This window comes from Alnus glutinosa, chromosome 6 (assembly GCF_958979055.1).
Source record: "Alnus glutinosa chromosome 6, dhAlnGlut1.1, whole genome shotgun sequence".
NCBI classification, from domain to species: Eukaryota; Viridiplantae; Streptophyta; class Magnoliopsida; order Fagales; family Betulaceae; genus Alnus; species Alnus glutinosa.
The window spans coordinates 21,910,966-21,930,129 of NC_084891.1; the positions used below are offsets into that span (position 1 = coordinate 21,910,966).

The 19,164-nt window shown below is 34.8% G+C and overlaps 3 protein-coding genes across 3 annotated transcripts; 2 read left to right on the forward strand and 1 right to left on the reverse strand.

The window, feature by feature from the left end:
- The first annotated feature begins 680 nt into the window (after positions 1 to 680).
- On the forward strand, positions 681 to 5,353 carry LOC133870164 (mannosyltransferase APTG1). The gene is made up of 9 exons (XM_062307223.1): positions 681 to 1,005; positions 1,137 to 1,254; positions 2,326 to 2,430; positions 2,551 to 2,837; positions 3,620 to 3,901; positions 4,015 to 4,216; positions 4,485 to 4,636; positions 4,741 to 4,903; positions 5,003 to 5,353. Exons 1-9 carry the CDS (start codon positions 776 to 778, stop codon positions 5,084 to 5,086), a joined length of 1,623 nt encoding a protein of 540 aa, XP_062163207.1. The 5' UTR covers positions 681 to 775; the 3' UTR covers positions 5,087 to 5,353.
- A 4,868-nt stretch (positions 5,354 to 10,221) lies between these two features.
- Positions 10,222 to 10,883, forward strand: LOC133871950 (uncharacterized). The gene has a single exon (XM_062309424.1). The coding sequence runs from the start codon at positions 10,268 to 10,270 to the stop codon at positions 10,532 to 10,534; it is 267 nt and encodes an 88-aa protein (XP_062165408.1). The 5' UTR covers positions 10,222 to 10,267; the 3' UTR covers positions 10,535 to 10,883.
- An 843-nt stretch (positions 10,884 to 11,726) lies between these two features.
- LOC133871261 (VAN3-binding protein) lies at positions 11,727 to 14,903 on the reverse strand. The gene is made up of 9 exons (XM_062308663.1): positions 14,845 to 14,903; positions 14,561 to 14,751; positions 14,394 to 14,450; positions 14,162 to 14,230; positions 13,694 to 14,054; positions 13,214 to 13,381; positions 12,942 to 12,991; positions 12,635 to 12,686; positions 11,727 to 12,045 (listed from the first exon to the last, which is right to left on the reverse strand). Exons 2-9 carry the CDS (start codon positions 14,738 to 14,740, stop codon positions 11,828 to 11,830), a joined length of 1,155 nt encoding a protein of 384 aa, XP_062164647.1. The 5' UTR covers positions 14,741 to 14,751; positions 14,845 to 14,903; the 3' UTR covers positions 11,727 to 11,827.
- Positions 14,904 to 19,164: the final 4,261 nt, after the last annotated feature.

Genomic DNA, 19,164 nt, shown 5'->3' on the forward strand with positions numbered 1-19,164 from the left:
TCATTTAGGGATGTAAGGGTTGCTCAGCCACATCCCCGAGGGGGAGCCACCCCGCTGCTGGCCACCCCCACCCTCCTTAGGAGTTCTTTTTTTTTTTTTTTTTTTTTTGAAGGGATCTTTTATTTTTATTTTTAAGGTTTTAATTATTTTATCTTTTAATATAATAAAAAACTATTATTTTAACAAAAAAAAATTATTATTTTAATTAGATGTGGCAAAAATACTAATATGGCACTAATGAATGTCATTTTATTAAACGAAAAACACATAAAATGACTCATTTCAAATTTGGTACAGAATTAAGAAGTTAAAATCTAAATTTAAAAGCTTAATGAGTGCAAAAGGCGAGTTTTTCATGGATTTATGTTATATTTACGCTTTATTTTTTCATTTCCCCCCAATAATAATCCGCAATAAAGAATCGAATTTGAACTTAATTTGTATGTTTTAGTAATAATTTTTTTTCCTCATTTTTCACATGAAATGCTGTTAAAAGAGTTTTATTTTTTATTTTTTATTTTTTAAAAAAATTTAATTTTAAAAAAAGTGTTTAAATTAGAAAAAAAAAAGAGTAAAAGAGTTTAAATCTAAACCTAGAAAGAGCTGACTTAAAAAAAAAAAAGAAGAAAAAAGAAATAAGAATAAATGCTTTTTATTTTTGAAAGTATTTATGAAAGAAAGCATCTGATCTATTTTTAGGGGCAGCTGAAGTTGGTTTCAAGTTTCAAGTTTGAACTTCGATCTTTTCTGCTGAATCTCAAATTTGCAAGAAGCAATGAGACAGAGACCGAAGAATCCGACCGTTCCACCACCCAATCAACGAACAACACAAAACCCAAAACTTCCAACATCAGATTACCACAAACCCGATCTCTTTTCCTCAACCAAGACAGTCTTTGCACTCTGCTTGGCCTTCAGGGTGGTCAATGCTTTGTTGGTGCGGACCTATTTCAACCCAGATGAACACTGGCAGGCGCTCGAAGTCGCTCACCGCATTGCTTTCGGGTATCTTCAATTTGGGTCATTTCTTTTTGTTTGTTTGTTTGTTTATCTTGCTTTCGGAAGCAGTGGAATATGGTTTCAAAGTAGCATAGTAATAATGGGTTTATGTTTGTTTTGGTCGATGAAAATGGAAGGTATGGGCATTTGACGTGGGAGTGGGAGATGGGGATCCGTAGCTATTTGCATCCGATGCTGTTTGCTCTTCTCTATAAAGTTCTTGCCATTTTGGGTCTTGATACACCATGGTTTATGGTAATCATGTATGGTTTTATATATAAATATATAGCGATTTCCATTTTGTGCATTTGACATGAGCGGTGAAATTAGATTCAAATGCGACTGGCATGGATAGGAACTGTGAGGAAATTGGTTTGGTTCTGGGACTTTTGTTGGGGTGGACAAGGGTCTTCCCTGCTATTTCATTCTTATTCCACCTCTCAAAACTGGCATTAATAGGAGAAGGGGTTTTTGATAGGCTTGATGCTATTTGAAAATGTAGAAATTTACTTACTGTCGAAATCAAACATTGATTAGTGTCACCTGCCGTTGGGAGCGCTCTAACTTATATAATAGTACTGGACTTAGCCCCAAGCATGTCTCAGAATAATCAGTGAAAGCTTGAAGGATTTGTGTTCAATGTATGAAAAGAATAAAACAATGATTTCCTAACATGGAGGGGGTTTCGGAAGAGCATATTATGCCGGTTATTTCAGTTAGAAAGTTATTTCTTCAATACTGCTACTGTTTTCACTTGGACAAAGTTTGATTCCACGTGTATTTTAGACTTCTAACCTTGTTTGAAAATTAGTAGTATGAGTTATATTTTGGGATCCAAGTGATGCATTTAAAAGCAATTTTCTATTGAAATTGTCTATAAAAAAGTGAGTGATTCCAATCATAACCTTCTTTCAGCAACTTCATTGGCTTATTCTCCCATGGAGAATGAGGGATATAAACACCTATCATTTCATCCAATACATATATTATTGCTGTGTAAATAACTGCAATCTATACTAATTTTTGGAAACATATTGGTCTCCTTTTTGGTCTTAGAGGTATAGGATTGAATTTTTACATTTATGATGTTTCTATTATGGAAGTTTGATTAACTTTTAACAAAAAAAAATAATAATAATAAATTTCTTTTGAATATTACTAGAATTAGTTGTGGAAGCACGAGGCCCAAAAATAATTCCACATTAATTTCTTTAGAAACACATTTTCTGGTTTCTTTTGCTTAGATTACCTTCATAAATGCATTAAATCTTGGAGTTTGTGTTTGTTGTCTAAAGATACTTATTTCCTTTATTCCATGTTTCATAGACAAGGGCTCCACGGCTGTTACAGTCCATATTTTCCGCAGTTGGTGATTTGTATTTGTACAAACTGTCAGATGTCCTCTTTGGTGACTGTGTTGCAAAATGGGCAGTATCCTTCTTATTTGCATTCATTACAGGATGGGAGCTCTCGTTCCATTTTTATTATGTATGAGTACTATTATACAGATTAGGACATTGATGATGGAATGCGTACTTAACCTTATTGCAGCTCTTTTCACAATTGGCAAATTGGTTTATGATATTTTGTTTCCCTCGTACGTTGTCAAACAATTTGGAGACTGTTCTTACACTTGTTAGCCTATACCACTGGCCTTGTATGAGAGTTTCTTCCACCAAAGTTCCCTTGGTTTCAAGGAAGTGGAGTTTGGCAGCAGCAGCATTGGCTTGTGCTATTCGACCAACTAGTGCTATTATATGGGTGTATGTTGGCCTACTTGAGCTGTTTGTGACACATGATAGACTGAAATTCATTTTTCTAGAGGTGGCGCCCATTGGGTAGGTATTAATACAGTTTTCTTTGTTTGTTATCAAAATTTTATCATTTCTTTTGTGCCTTAATTTGCACGAATTCATTTGGCTATTTTATTCTTTTTTCTGTCCATGCTTTTAGAAAATATCTGTAATTATCTCTATTAATTTATTGTCTTTTTCTTGGTTTACTATGATCCAACTGTTAGTAAACATCGTCAATCACCAACTATTTTTTTTTTAACAAAAATAATAATAAAAATAAGATAGAAAAAAAAGGCCAGGATTGGGAAATTCACCTTTTATAAGGCAGAAGTTAATGAAACGCCTCTTCACGCCCATTTGATAATTGTACATGCACTCAAACATAAATTTTGTTTCAAAGAAGTCTGAATTCTTTAGTAGTAGTAAATGGATTTTGTTATGCATATGATGAAGCTGATAGTGCTGTTGGTGTGAAAATCCTTATAAGAGGTGCCATGGTGCCTGTTTTGGGAGATTGCAGCCTGTACCTGTGCATACTAAACTTTGGAGGGTCTAACTTAAACCTGATGTTGAGGAGGCAGAGGACGAATGCTTAGTAAAACATACCATAAGCAGATAATCTTATTTCTAATTGAAGTCCACAAGGATTTTGTGAAGACATTTTAGCATAAAATATGCAGGATAGATTAATAGTGTAAGCCCCTTTACAACAAACATGGAAACATCCATATCAATACCTTTTTTTTTTTTTGTCTTTTTTTTTTTTTGGCTATCTGTAGATGTTTGTATCATTGTTTCCCTTATATTTTGACTTATGGTATCAGGGTCATGGTGCTTGGACTAACATGTTTATTGGATCGTTTGGTGTATGGCTCGTGGGTCTTAGTACCTCTTAATTTTTTCAAGTTCAATTTTCTTTCCGCTGGGGGAGATTATTATGGCACTCACAAGTGGCACTGGTACTTCACTCAGGGATTTCCAGTCATGCTCTTCTCATTCTTACCATTTTCCATAGCTGGAATCATACGGTCCAAACAATGGAAGCTTTCTGGCCTTATTGCATGGGTTTTAGGACTTTACAGTGTACTAGGTCACAAAGAGTTCAGGTAGTGTGTGAGATTATTTGTTTTGCACATATATAAAACATAAAATACATTTTTGGAACCTTGACTCTTCTTGTTAAATGATACTTATCATCTAGTTAGATTATGAGTTACAGGTTTGTCCTGCCTGTGCTCCCCATAGCATTGATGTTCTCTGGATATGCGTTAGCTAAGATGAAGGCACCTGATTCTCCAGATACTGAAAAGGAAGGATCTTTGCGCTCCCATATCAAAGGTCCTCATAAAATGCGATTTTCCATCCTGTTCTTGCTTGCCACCAATATACCAATGGCCCTCTATATGAGTTTGGTTCATCAGGTACATTGTTTTCCTCCAGTGAACACAAAAGCTGGTTACTTTTTGCGCTCCCCCCTCCTCAAATGTAACAGCTTTATATGCCATAAACCACTTCTTTGTTCTTATAATGTTCGTTGGAGAGGTGATAAGGAAGACTTCTTTGTTTTTGTGTCTTTTATTTTGTATAAATTTAGTTAAACTAGTATAGGAGGGCAGAAAAATCATATTCAAATGTTTTATTGGAATTACAGTTGTTTTGGTGATACTTACTTGCATGCGTCCTATACAGAGAGGAACTGAGGATGCGATGATATTTTTATCCAAAGAAGCTCGCAATGAGAAAGTGAAAAGCATCCTTTTTCTAATGCCATGCCATGCCACACCTTACTACTCGAGTTTGCATCGCAACCTACCGATGCGTTTTCTTGACTGCTCACCGAGGTCTGGACTTCTTTGCAATTTGGCTAAAATAATTTTTCTTTTGCCAGGCTATCTCTAATCGAAAGTGGTGTATGATTCTTGTTCTTTAATTTTTTTTTCAACAGTGAAGAGAACGGAATACCAGATGAATCTGACCGTTTTATGATGGACCCTATCCGTTTTGCATCAGAATTTGCAAAAAATTGGTCAATACCCAGTCATATTGTGTTATTTGATTCAGAAGAAAGATTATTGAGGGATTTTCTAATCTCACATTCTTTCAGAGAGGTAAATTCTAAGCCTTAAATCTTAATGTTCTTATTATATCTCATGTTGCTTTTAGCATTAGTCCTTTTTTGGGGGGTTAAATCTAGATTATAATGGCAGGTAAGAAGGTTTTTCCATTCTCACTTCAAAGTGGACCGTGATCTTCAAGCATCAGTTGTTGTATATGTTTGGACAGGCCACTGACATTTGTCTTCTATGCAACCGATCTTTTTAATCCAGTGCTTTGCACTCTGATTTTTTTTTTTCCCCTTTTCCTTATTAAGATATCTTTTAATATATCATGTCAAAAACAACCTTGATGATAGTAGTGCTACAGTTAGCAGGAATACTTATGGCCAATTCTTGTTTATTTTCTTATCTGAAATATTTAAATCATTATTTACATATTTCATTTTGATTTTACAAAATATGTATATGGTTATTAAGATAATAAACAATAGATATTTTTTGGATGCTGTTTCAAAGAACTGATTTCTGTCAAAAATGTGTTTTTGGTTGATGGGCTGGCATTTGTTAAGTCGATTAGACAAACAATTTGCAAGTCTTTGTTTTCCAAACCACCACTGCACATAGATCACAACCAACAGAACCCTATAGTGGCCCCTTTGACCCACTGGGCCACTACACAAACCAAAGCTGCTAAGGATTGGTGCAAAACTGGGGGGAGGAAGAGCTCTTGACTGTGATTGTTGTATACCATTCACAACAGATGATTTCCATGTTGTTAATGATGTTTACATTTGTTTTTAGGTTATTGTAATGCCTCCAAACTTAATTTACTGGATCGGAGTGTTACACGTAGAGTCCCCAATTTAATTAACTGGAAGTGTTACCTATTTTAAGAAATATCATAACAAAATGCAACGGAAAGTGAACTATTGATCTGAACTGAAAAATATTACCTTCATTGCATCTCTTACTCAAATATAATCTAGAGTCTTTGAAGGAAAATATATAATCATCCAAAGCAAACTATGCTCACAGGAATACATCAAAACATAGAGATGCACTCCACAAATGCCTCTAAAAGGGGCCTCGGCTAGTGACCCAAATTCTCACGGAAAAACTCTAATATGAAACCTTACGCTAACACCTATTAATCTATGGAAAATAACACATAAGTTCATAACTTAGTAAGTAAATTGCCAACAAAACTTAGTCAATGTAGTGAGCCCGGTTTAATTGGAAATAACATATAAGGATAAAAACGTATTTAGAAATGCTATGAGATTTGGAATAAATTATGCTTGGTAGTCCTTTTCATAGAAATCATCCAAATATGAAAAATAGTACATTTCAAAGGCAGTTGAAGGCATAATTCAGGAAAAATACACTATAGTTTTAAGACGGAAAATCATACTGATGAATTGTACAATATTATAACAATAAATATACTGTAATCCATAACCATCCTTCACATGGCCTACCCGTACCCATAATACAACGATCTAAGGAAAGCGTTATCACTCCGAAATGACTACTCAATTTGAAGCTTCTATAGAATCACTTATAAAGTTTAGTTTTACCTAGTAAGCAAGCAATGTGAAGTGTAGGTACTTAGAACGGATGATTGTTTTTATAAATTGCTTACTTTATGTGAGTTATTCATCTTTTCAAAATGGGATTGTGGTGTTACAATCTTCCTACTTGAACCCTTGAGGTCTTCGTCAGGGCTATAACATACAGTGCCCAATACCATCCAGGGAAAGCCCTAGCCACATTTGCGCTATCACTCCAAAAAGACTAGTAAATTTCGAGCTTCTTTAGAATCACGTATAAAACACAGTTTTACTTAGTAAGTAAGCAATGTAAGACTTAGCGGTTATGAGTGTCTTTATAAACCACACTCTCTATGTGAACTACTCATCTTTCCAATATGGGACCGATGCTACAAAAAGTTTCAGCAATAAGATGCATAAGAGTTTCTTGGACAACATCAAGCAGTAAAATGAAATCAAGCACTTGCTGTTGCAAGTTGGCCTACTATGGGCACTCTGTTTAGCCACACTTTGCCCATGACTATTGCCAAAAGCTTATCCATCCAGCTGAAATTGGCAGGTCTTAAACAGCTACAGCGACTTGGTCTGAAACCCAAAGTCAAGCCACTTATCAAAAAGACAAGATTCATGAATGAAATCAGACATGGCCTGGTGCTCTAGAGGTTAGGATTTGCTGGACTGCAGGCAAAAGTAGCCAATTCATTTACATCATCAGCAATAGAAAGAGACTGAACATGTCAAGATTCAGCCTCCCTAACAAGGCATATATAATGCAAGCAGATAGGTGCAGCTCACTTGTGAACAAAGTAGCTTTCATTAGTTTCTATCTGAAAAAAAGGCTATTCGAGTCTTTCTTTGGAGAATGAAAATGACATGACATTGCAGAAGAAGAAACAAGATCAGGAGACAGGAATTGAAGAGAAGCCCACCAACCTAACACTAGGTTGTCCTGTCCTGAAAATTTACATTCATGCATTTTGTTCTCTTGACATTTTCCTCCCGTATACCTAACATTTACAGCTGAACATAGTAGGACCCTTAACATTAAAAAGTGTCGGTCAGTTACAGTCGCAGAAGATGTTACATAAAGCAGTTCATGCATATCCAACAATTAGCTAGAGTTAGGTTTTTAGTATTGACAAATTTAATAACAAGACATTTTTGACTGTAAGTCTCAAGTCTAGAGTTAAGTCGGTAAAAGGGTTGATCGAAGACATGTTTATTTAAGTTTGTATATTTAAGTTTGTATATGCTGTAGTAGGGTGTACAAGCGCTTATGGTTTGCGGTCCGCAGATTGAATTTTAACAACCGCAACTACCTCTGCCTAGGCGGTTAGCGGTCATTTTTATAACCATCGGTTTGAAAACCGCTTTTTAATTTGGGTTTTGGACATGTTTTAATTTTTTCAAAAAAAAAAAAAAAAAGGACCTTTTGGTACAAAATTAACAAATCTAAATACAAATCCAAAATATCTATTAGAAAAAAATACAAATCCAAAACACTAAAAATCCAAATAACCAAATACAAACAAATCCAAAACCAAAACAATACAAATCTAAATACAAATTCAAAGAGTAGGTGATTAGCGGTTACTAAACGCTTCCGCCTACTCCTAAAACCACTAACAGCTTTTGAAAGCGGTTATGCGGTTAACGGTGATAAGCGGTTAGCGATTGTGGAGCGGTTATAATTACCCCGTTTATACGGGCCTATGTTGTACACATTGACCTAGTCAGACTAAAGTAGTCATAACTTTTGATTTCGAGCTGCGATTGAAGCAAACTTGTTGGTGTTGGAAAGCTAACTAAAAATGCTACAACTTTGTATTTCGTGAAAGTTTTTCAATCCCAACATTTACTAAGTCAAAACAGGCCATGAATAAAGAAAATAAATTTTGGTCTGAATTGCTAGGCTACAAACTCGTCCGAGATTGCAAGTCTAGCTTATATTTTTCAGCCATTCTATTGGGAAAATATAAGCTCAGGTGAGGAATCTTTCGAACCATTACTTTCTAATTTCATTGGATATTGGAGTACTTCACTATGAACTCGTTTGCTAATCACTAGACCATATTTAGGAAATTCCCCTTGCCAACATTATATATGGAGATTGGAGTTGGAGGCAAGTAGCTAGCGTCGGGCCGTCGGAATATCTAGACAGAGAAAATTGGTATAAGAATGGCAAGAATCCAACAAGATTATTTATGGAATAATATATAAGTATTTGCTTGGAGATCGAGCACTCAAAACATAGCATGTATAAATTAAGGCATCTCGTTTGTGTTAATTTTTAATTCAGTTTTGGAGTATCAATAAAATTTTAGTCTTTTAGAGTTATTATTTGTTCTCAGTGTTTTCTTTTAGGCGAATATAGTTTTTCTTTTCCCTAATCGTTATTTTCTCTCTTCCTGAATTTTTTTATTTATTTTCATTTTATTTTAATTTTTATATTACTCAATTCTTAATTTTGGTTACTGTCATACATTGTTAGAACAATCTAATTCCCTTTTGACATCATATCCTTGATCAAATTGCTTGACGAAACCTCTTTCCTAGGGTATCCTTTAAGTACTAGAGGGTGAAACTTAATTGATTAGAATCTTAGAAAATTATTCTTGGCAATGAATGAGAAAAAGGAAGAAAGCTTTTACATCTTACAACAAAACATGGACATACGTAGAGCTTTGGTGGAGAGTGTTAGGACAAGTGATCAACTGGCGTCAGGGACGTTGTTGGGTGGGGGGGGGTCCCAAGAATAAGTTAATTTTAACCATTATTTTAACATTAACTGATAGATATGGAAAAGTATAATGGTAGTATTAGAATAAGAGTCTCAAGCTAGAGTACATAGTAGATAATAGGATGTTATCTAGTTCTTTTCAGGCATCTATTTGATTTTCACTGCTTCATATCAGTTGCATTATTTAAAGACGTATGCTGATGAGTAAAGTATGTTGAATATTATTAAGTCAAATCCAGTCTCCGAAACAGTCGATCTATCTTTTTCTGTGTTTTGTGTCAATTGGTTCACGTCATTAACATTCGGAGAAATTTGCAATAAATTATAAAATGGAAGAAAAATAGTGGAGCAAGTAAGCAACAGAGGAAGAAGCTAGGATACAACAGATTCGGAGTGGTTCACCTTTAGACGTCCACGGTTAGGAATTGCCCATTAAGCAGCATTTTTCTTAAACTTTATTTATTTTTTAATTTAATTAGGGAACTAAATAAGTTTTTGCTTCTTTATTTAAATGCACTCTACAATAGATTCTCTTATCATTTTCTCATATCATTTAAATATTCTTTAAATTATTTAGGAAGAAAGAGAGGAACGAGAAATCATTTAAATATTGTTTCAAATAAATGTTAGATGAAAGAGAGAGGAAATATAAAGTTTTTTTTTTTTTTTTTATTAAAATAATGTAAAGAGAACCACTTTTGCTTCTTTAAATCTAGGGTAAAACTTTTGGTTCATTTGGTTTTTCCTTAGGAAAATTTGATTCAAAATGATTTTTTTAGAAGTTTTCCTTACTTCTAGAGAAGAGAATGAAATTAAAAAAAGTTGTTGTCAGTGCTCTTATTGGCTTGAACAATACAATTGAGTTACATGTTCTATTTATAAGAAAAATGTGGGGTAGGTGAGATAGAAATCTTTCCGTGGTATATCCGTTGTACATCTCTGTAGAACGGATTTACAAATTTACTATTGGATTTGAAAGAAGAATGAACCGGAAAAGTACAATGAAATGAAACGATACTTATCCATTCCCACCCCAAAAAAAAGGGTTAAAGCATTGTCCCTAGTGAGAGAAACTCATCTATAAAATCTCTACTATCACCATGGTCTCCTGAAAAGTCTATACTCATGGAAAGAGCTTGGTTCTTCCGTGGCAATAGAAAGTTGGGAAAGCTGAAGACAATGCGTTGGACAGCTAGAAAGAAGCTGAAGGTTGCTAGAATTTCAGCACAACGACAAAGAAATGTTGATGCTTTGAGAAGTATAATTCCTGGGTGCGAGGATGACCAGGTGGATGCTGCAACTTTGTTCATGAAGACGATGGAGCATATAATAAAACTAGAATTGCAAGTTCGTATCCTTAGATGCCTCACGAATCTCCATGGGGCTCGGTAGAGTACTGTGTTTCATGGCGTCTAAGTAAGTTTTATCACTTAATTAAACATGTTTTAAGCCTCTTGTAACTATCTATGTTTTCGTTCCTAAGGAGTAACTCAATCGGCTGAAGACCACGCCTTATGAAGCGGAGGTCACTAGTTCGAATCTCCCCTCTTCTTCTTGTGTGGATATGTTAAAAAAAAAAAAAAAAAAAAACAGTCTATGTTTTCATTATCTATCTTTTGCTTGGTTTAGGGGGAAAAAGAAGCTTCTTGTGACCTGGTTTATACATGCAGTTGGTCGTACTCAATGTAATATAGTTTGTCCTTAGTTCAATAATACGTATATTATTATCTTTTCTAGAGCATATTACATTATCTTATCATTTCTTTATATATTTAAATTGTATCATTAATTTCCTTATCAGATGAAATCATAATCTAATCATGTTAGAATTTGATCATCATCATCATGTAACCACATCCAAGTTAAGCTTTTCCATCTTTTGGATGAGTTTCGATTGGGTGAAAATTTTGTACTTCTCCCCGTAGAGATATATAGTGCCTCTATATCTTCAAGGCATATAATATTATATATAGTCGCCAACTCGATCCAATTCGTGGGTGGGATAGTTCTTCTCCTAATCCTTCAGTTGGCGTGAGGCATACACTACTGCGTGCTTTTTCTTCCCTCATGATCAGCACGCATCCCAATTTCTTTTTGGGAAGCGTCGCTACACGAACCCTTCTAACTATGTAGGGAAAGTGAGGAGGTTACCAACTTTCGCTGCAGCTCTTGAAAGCTTTTTTCATGCACCTACATGATATATATATGATCAAACAACCGGTGCACATAAGAGGCAAACAATCAAGCAATACCACCATGGATCACCTCTAGAGAGCCTCACATTAAAAGGGTCACCATCTCCCCAGAAAACAAGTATTACGCTCTTTCTCGATCTCAAAACTCTCTCCATCCAGTTTTATTCTATTCTCAGAGTCATTTATTGAATTAAGTATCGGATGTTCCCCAGCCTCCTCGGAGGCCGACGTTTTGTTGGTGGCTTTCTCCTTGTTTCAAAGGAGCCTTATCATAAAGCAGCCTAAATACTAATTGCTGATATATATATATATATATATATATATATATATATATATATATATATATATATAGACTTAAATTAATTTTAAACTGAACACTCATGAGCAGATAAACAACGATTGTGTCATCATAATTATACAAATTAAGTACACGTGCAAATTGGTACAACACGTACTGATCATCGATCACGTAGAGTAACATTAATTATAATTAACTTTTGTAAAATTGAAGCTCATATTTTGTGAAGGAAGTAGACAGCATCAGCATATGATTGATGGTCGTGGCCCATGTCTTGTAGCGCTGATAACCGTCCGCCATATCTAGCTTGAACGTCCCCCTACTTGTCGTTAGCACGATCAGATAACATGTTTTGGTGTCCTCACCTTCTGTGTCTTTATACAGCTCAGCGTGTAGGTCCAGCACAATACCTTAAACCCAAAACAAAAAAAGAAAAAAAAAAAAGAAAAAAGAAAAGAAAAAGAAAAAGGAAAGATTAAGGTGATATCTATATATCAACGTTTTCTAAAAATGTGTAACTCATTTAGGGTTGTTAAGGTTATAAATTGTAGATTGTCCCACATTGGTTATTGATGTGTGTATTTGTATTATTGGTCCTTAAATATAGGTTTCGATCTCCTGTACAGTATTATGTGTAATTCAATATACAATTGTTTTCTCTACATAGTACTAGAGTAAATGTCATGAGTTAGAATAGTAGTGTATTCATCATTCATTTTTTATTTCAATTAAATATTCCACGTTTTGGGCCGGGAGTTTGAACTCGGACGTGAAAAAGAGATTAAATTCTTTCATTCCTATTAGCTTAAGCTTTTGAGATAATTGATGATTTAACAATGATTATCATCTAATTAATAGTCTATATATGAATAATAATCTTTTGAAACAACTGCCATAAAGCATAAGATTAATTAATTTATACCATTTCCATTGAAAATTAATGACTAAATTATCAAAAAGGTGAAATGTATAGAGAGGGAAAGTAAGAGAAAGACACACTTTCTTTCTTATTTTTCCACAGATTGTGCTTCTTCCTTATTTGAAGAATAACCTGCAAAGTTAAAACAATAATTAACGGGTTAATTAGGCTAGGCCACAACTAATTAAGCCATATTCTCAAGCAACAAATTAACTAGAGCATCAAGAACAAAAAAATTTCAAAAATAACATGCCAGACAATTGATTCTATATTGCGCATAAGTTTATAGTTAATTCTTCTGAACTTTATATTAAAAGCAGTGCAGACTTTACAGCTAATTTACACGTTAATTGACACAATTAATATTAGCATACGGGTCATACGTACCTTGGCTTCGCTGTTGAGGATGACTGACACTGTTCTCACCGAGTACTTTCCTGTTTAATTACACATTAATTATTCAAATACACAAATAAATCTGGGATAAAACACATAAGAAAGAACTTCTTGAGGGTTGAAAAACAATTTAATACACATTATTATTCAATAATGAGTTTATATTAAATTATCACTTGTTCTAAAAACTTAAGTTGATCGGAAAAAATGAATTTAATCATCGAATCAAATGCTTTTAACATTAACAGTTTAGATGTACATACCTTCAGGTGTTTCGACAGTGAGATCGGCACCCTTTGCAAGGATTGTTCTATACTTGTCAAAATTGAAGTCTAAATCATTGGTGTCCTCAATAGGGAGTACAGGTGCGTTCCCATTTAATCTCTTCTTACATACTGTTCTTGCTTTCAGTGTGGCAGCTCCTTTTAATGCTGCAACAAGTTAAACAAACAACCAAAAGTCATCAATCACCAACACACAATTTACAAATTATGGTTAACATTCGTTCTTTAATTTTTTTCTTTTCTTTTCTTTTGAAACAAGGAGTTGGCTCGATTGGTAAGTCATTTAATCTTAGTGTTTCATGAAGGATTCGGTCTAAAGTTCGAGCTTTATCCAACCTAAATGGAAAAAAGGCACTTTGCACGGTGTCCTGATAATCTAGTCGGGGCAAAACCCAAATAATGCGTTTAAAAAAAAAAAATAAAAAATAAAAACTACAGGAGGAGGATATATAGTTTTACATGTTGTAGCTGCAGCTGTGAGTGTTAAGATGTCACTCGCATTTGTACCACTCATGGCTGAACCTATCAAACTGCTGAGCTGCTCCCTTTTTGCCCCCATAGCTTCCGCCACTTTTGCACACTGTGCCGCAACCAAAGCAGCTGCGGAGGCCACCGCCGCTTCCTTGGCGGTGCTTGGCTCGTCCTTTTTAGAGTTTTCAGCAGCAATGGCAGCGAGTGCTGCCGCCACGCTGGCCACTGATATTGCTGCATGAACTTCAGCTCTTCGTAGCCTCCCCTCTTCTTTGCGCCTTTGTTTAATTTCTTTCAACCATTTCTTCATGGACACATTCTTGAATGGAAGTACTATGTTCCATGGCAACTGCATGAAACGTACGTTTCAGTTGATTATTTGTTCTTGTTGTTGTAGTACTCTTGTAGAAAGATGAACAAGGAAATAAAGCTCTCAAGTATTGTCGAATTGCGTACCCATTTCTTCTGGAAATAGCTATTGTAGTTTAATTCCGGGTGCATTGCTTGCTGCATCCATATCAAAGACTGGAAAGAGATGAAAAAGAAAACAAAAATCTCTATTATTTACGAATATGTAGATCAGTGATGATAGTATATATTTATAATGATGCACCATTAATTCTAAAAGTTAAGCTTTTAAAAAAAAAAAAAATTTAATCATTTTAATCAATACTTTAACAAATTGTACCTTCACATCGTCGGATTTCCATGGTGGTAGAGACTTAAAATCTGAATCGTCCATCTTCTGCAAGTTAAAATATCTTAATTCATTTCCTCTTGGCCCAACAAGAAGTACACCTAGATCTAAAAGAGCAAATCTATTTATTTCCTTCTGTGATGAATAATTTCACTCACCATGAAAGGAGATTTGGCGTTGCTTTCGAATGGCTTGATTGAGTTATCAAGGATAACGAGTGGTCCGTCTTCTAGCTCCGGTTGCAAGGCTTGTACAGCAAAGTTGCACCATGCATGCGAAAGAAAATCCATACTCTCGGGATGTGCATCCGAAGGCGTTGGATTCAAATTTGAAGCCATGAAATATATATCTTAGAAATGGAGGACTATAGTCAATAACATGTACAAATGCTACGCGATCAGTTCAAATATATATATAACTCAAAACATATATGCATGTATACCTGGCTAGCTAGACATATGCTAAATCACCGTCTTGTCAATGCTTTAATGTGGGTTCTCAATACCCATATAAATAGTGGATAGGAAAGGAGTTGTATATGCTTAATTAATCTAGATGGCACGACTAGAGGAGCCAGCTTTACTACCTAAATCATTAGGGTTGGTTGGATGGATAACCATAAAGTGAGTATAGATGTGATCGATGCAGTCGAGTTGTTAGATATCAATTAAATTAATGATACTGAAATATCTTGACAAAAATATCAGCACAAGAATAATAAGAACTGAGAATTGTTTTTGGAATAATATTCTTTTTTGCTATTTACTTCGTCTAAGTTTGAATGTTATTTTTGTATTTTATTTCTTTCTTTTTCGATCTCCCAGTGTTTTGCTTAGAAAGTACTCAAACTTAGCTTATATAAAAATTTTCAATTCAATTTTGAAGTGTCAATAAAATTTTATTCTATGTTTTTTTTTTTTTGGGCAATTGATTAGGATCTCTCTCTTCTCTAATCATCTCTCTTTCTGAGTTCCCTTTACGGTCTTCAATTTTTAATTTTTTACTTATTGTCACTTGTTCTCGGTGTACATATATGCAACTTGTTCTTGTCTTCCTGTCTATACCCAAAACATTATCAGAAAAGATGTTGGACAGGTGATATTACAGTTGGAAATAGAATTTTATTCTGGAGAGCCCTAAAGATTCAGGGGAGAGATCGAACACATGGCAACCGCTACAAGAGTATCGAAGCTCGTGGGACAAAATCTTAAAAAATAGAAATAATTAAGGAGGCCCTATCCCTTTTGTATCTTTAAATGAAAACCATGAACTCAGGCTAAGCATGAAGGGTTTTTAGATGACAAAATGGTGGGATTTCTTGCTAGAGCTGTCGAGGGCCACCACATTATCAGCACCCCTAACCACAACAAACCTAGAAAAGGAAGAGAGCGGCATCATCACCGAGCATGCACTTGGGCCATCATTGATAAAAAGGAAGACGACATGTATGATTGATGTGAACATTGATAAAAGAAAAGGAAGACGACATGTATCATTGAGGTTAAGAATTCTTTCATTAGAATAAACAGATCATTGTGATTAAAAAGCTTCATGAAAATTAGTTGAGTAGCTTTTCATCGAGTTTTTTTTGCCTCTGAGAAATGGCCATGGGGCTCCTTAATGTTATTTTGTTGGTGATTTGCGGATCTCTGCAAATTTGCTTAAAGTGGTACTCATTACACTCATGACACGCAAATTTAAAATTTGCCTGCAGTACTAATTAGTATTTGTTAATCGTAGGTGATGATCAACTAAGCAGGACCACCAAAAAAGATCAGCCTAGAGACTAGAGAGAGTAATGTAATTAGCTGAGATTTGAAGACGATCAAAGGTAAATAGAGGAAATGTTTGAATCTGTAACAAAGTTACGTCACAAAATTATGGTGATAGGGAGTTTACAAATAGTTGATAAAATTTAAAATTAATTATATATATGTGAAAGGAACAATATTATTTGGCTAAGTGAGAAAGAGGGGACAAAATGATTTTTGTGGTTCTCTCTAAAAGGTCATTTATGTCGGATTATGATCTTCTCAAATTTGGGCAAGTGATTGTGAGATATTACTTATGGGATCTACCTGACTGAATAAAAATTGGGCTGCCTAACTGCTTATATGGTCATGTGAGTCCCATAAGTGGTCTCACATAATGATGCAGGAGAAAATCAGGCATAAGATTTGAAGATTATTTATTGAATAAGATCAGCTCGAGAATGGAAAGAATTGTACAAAATATTTGAAGATTATGTTTAGAATAATATATATATATTACTTTCTGTAAAAGAATTTTACTTTGTCTTCAAGTTTACGGTTATATTTTATATTTTTTTTTCCTTTATTTTTCTCCAAGTATTCTGCTCAAGCTTTGCCTATATAAAGGCACATCTGTATTATTTTGGAATGAAGTTTTAAATTATCAATTAAATTTTAAGTCTTTTTTCAGAGTTATTTTTCTGTTTACTTATTTGAGACAATTAGGGGTTTTCTCTTCCTTTTTTTTTTTTTTTTTTTTTTTTTTTTTTCCTTTTCCTGAATTTCATTTTCTATCTTCTATTCATAGTTTCTGCTGCTATTATACGCTGTTAGAAAAATCTTGTTTCTATCTGGTGTTACACAATCACCTGCTCGAATTTTCTCAAATTCAGACAAATAATTTGAAAGAATCCTGACTAATTTACGTCCACCATAGCCAATAAGGGTATATGGGTTTGCTTCAATTGGCAAGTGGGTATGCTCCCAACATTATTTGTTAGTTTTTTTATTGGCCAATTTGGTGCTCAAAACTAATGCATAAATGTAAGTTGTGGTGAGGTAGATTTATGCTTAATGAAATTTGTTGGTAGCATATCCACTTATCGGTTTCATCGGTCAAATTTTCTCTTAAGGGCCGATTGTATTTCATAGCCTCTTCTGCCTTGCCCTATGTTGATATTGTTTAAGGGTTCTATCCGAACATCTTTGGCTTCCAAAGAGACCTGCTCACTGTGAGCATGATTCTCGAGGTGTTGCGATTGATCTCACACTTAATCTTCTATCTATAGCTTTTGACACTCCCATCGTTCCTAACCTTAATTTTCTATACTCTAAGCCTAATTCTCACTACAAAAAAATCACAATTTGGCATTGTTTATTAGTGTCATTTCATAGGCGTTGTTAGAAGGTTGTTGTGATACACTAGTAGAGAAAATAATTTTGCATTGTTTAAATGTCCAAATAATAAGAATTAGCGTCGGATACTGTTAAACAACGTAAATGGATTTACGCCATTTAACAAAAGGGATGTTAATTGTTTAACGTTGTTTCGTGTTCTTACGAAACGATGTTAGATCTTGTTAAAAGTAAATAATAATAGTAGAAACCAACAAATAGATTCATCATCCAAGACCGAAAACAATAATAAGGTATTTTCATATTACAATATAACTGGAATAGGGGCCGGCATAACCTTGTAACCAAGCTCCTCCAAAGGTAAAACCCAAATTAGGATAAAGTAATTCCTAACCTAAAATAAGAATAACTTTGTACTAGAATGAAGATAAAGAAACACACCTGGATATCTTAAATTGGGAACCAAACACCTTTCTTCTTCCCCCTTCACCTCATGCATAGCCCCTCCTTGCCTTGCCACACACCACCGCGTCCACCTTCTCAGATGCCGAAGAGGAAAATGTTACTAAGTCAACCACCAACAACCCTTCCCCGTGTACACCACAGCACTACGGATTTCACCGCCTACTACGCCGCACGACACCAAAAATATTAGCATGACACTCACACCATCGTGAACCTCCACATGGTCATCCACAGATCTTTGCACCGCTCATCAACACCACACCCAATTTGTACTGTTGAATCACACATGCATTGCACTACAAAATCTTCTAGAGAGAGAGAGAGAGAGAGAGAGAGAGAGAAATCTAGGAGTGATTTTGAAATGAGAGAGAGAGAGAGAGAGAGAGAGAGATCTGTTAGATTTTGTTGTGTGTGTGTGAGAGAGAGAGAGAGGGAGAGAGAGATATGTGGGATTTTGTTTTGTGTGTGTTTGTGTGATTTTGAAATGAGGGAGAGAGATATGTGGGATTTTGTTGTGTGTGTGTGTGTGTGTATAAGAGAGCAAGAGAGAGATATGTGGGATTTTGTTATGTGTGGAAATGACATCAACTTTATCTACTTTAACGTCAGTTTATTTTTTAAAAATAAACGACACTAATTAGTGTCGTTTACAAAAAAAAAAATGATGCAAATTTTATGACATTTTTGAAAAACGACAACAAAAAAATTTAAATTAGCGTTGTTTATAAGGAAACGATGCAAATTTACGAAAATTTTCATAATCGACGTCAAACAGAGATTTTAGCGTCGTTTTACTCAAACGACGTTAAAAAAGACACTAATTACCGCTTCTTTGTAGTATCTCATATGACCTATTATTTCTTGGCCAACATGATTAATCCAATGCGATTGTTAACCAAGATTATAATGACTAATTTGTGGCCTATCAAGAGGCACACATACATTAGTCTTGATCGGGCACGCTTTATGTATGCGGTCAAGGGTCACTATGTAGATCTTTGCTCCTTTATCATCCATATTATTCATGCTGCCACTCAAGAGAAGCAGCGACAACACTTTGATGAGCATATTCCAGTTGTGCAGTAGACTGTGAAGGAGGAGATTAAAGCTTTGGAGAGGAGGATTGGCACGTTGATGAAGACGACCATTGCACGGCCACCTTTGTGCGAAGAGTTAGGTTGTAGTGTTAT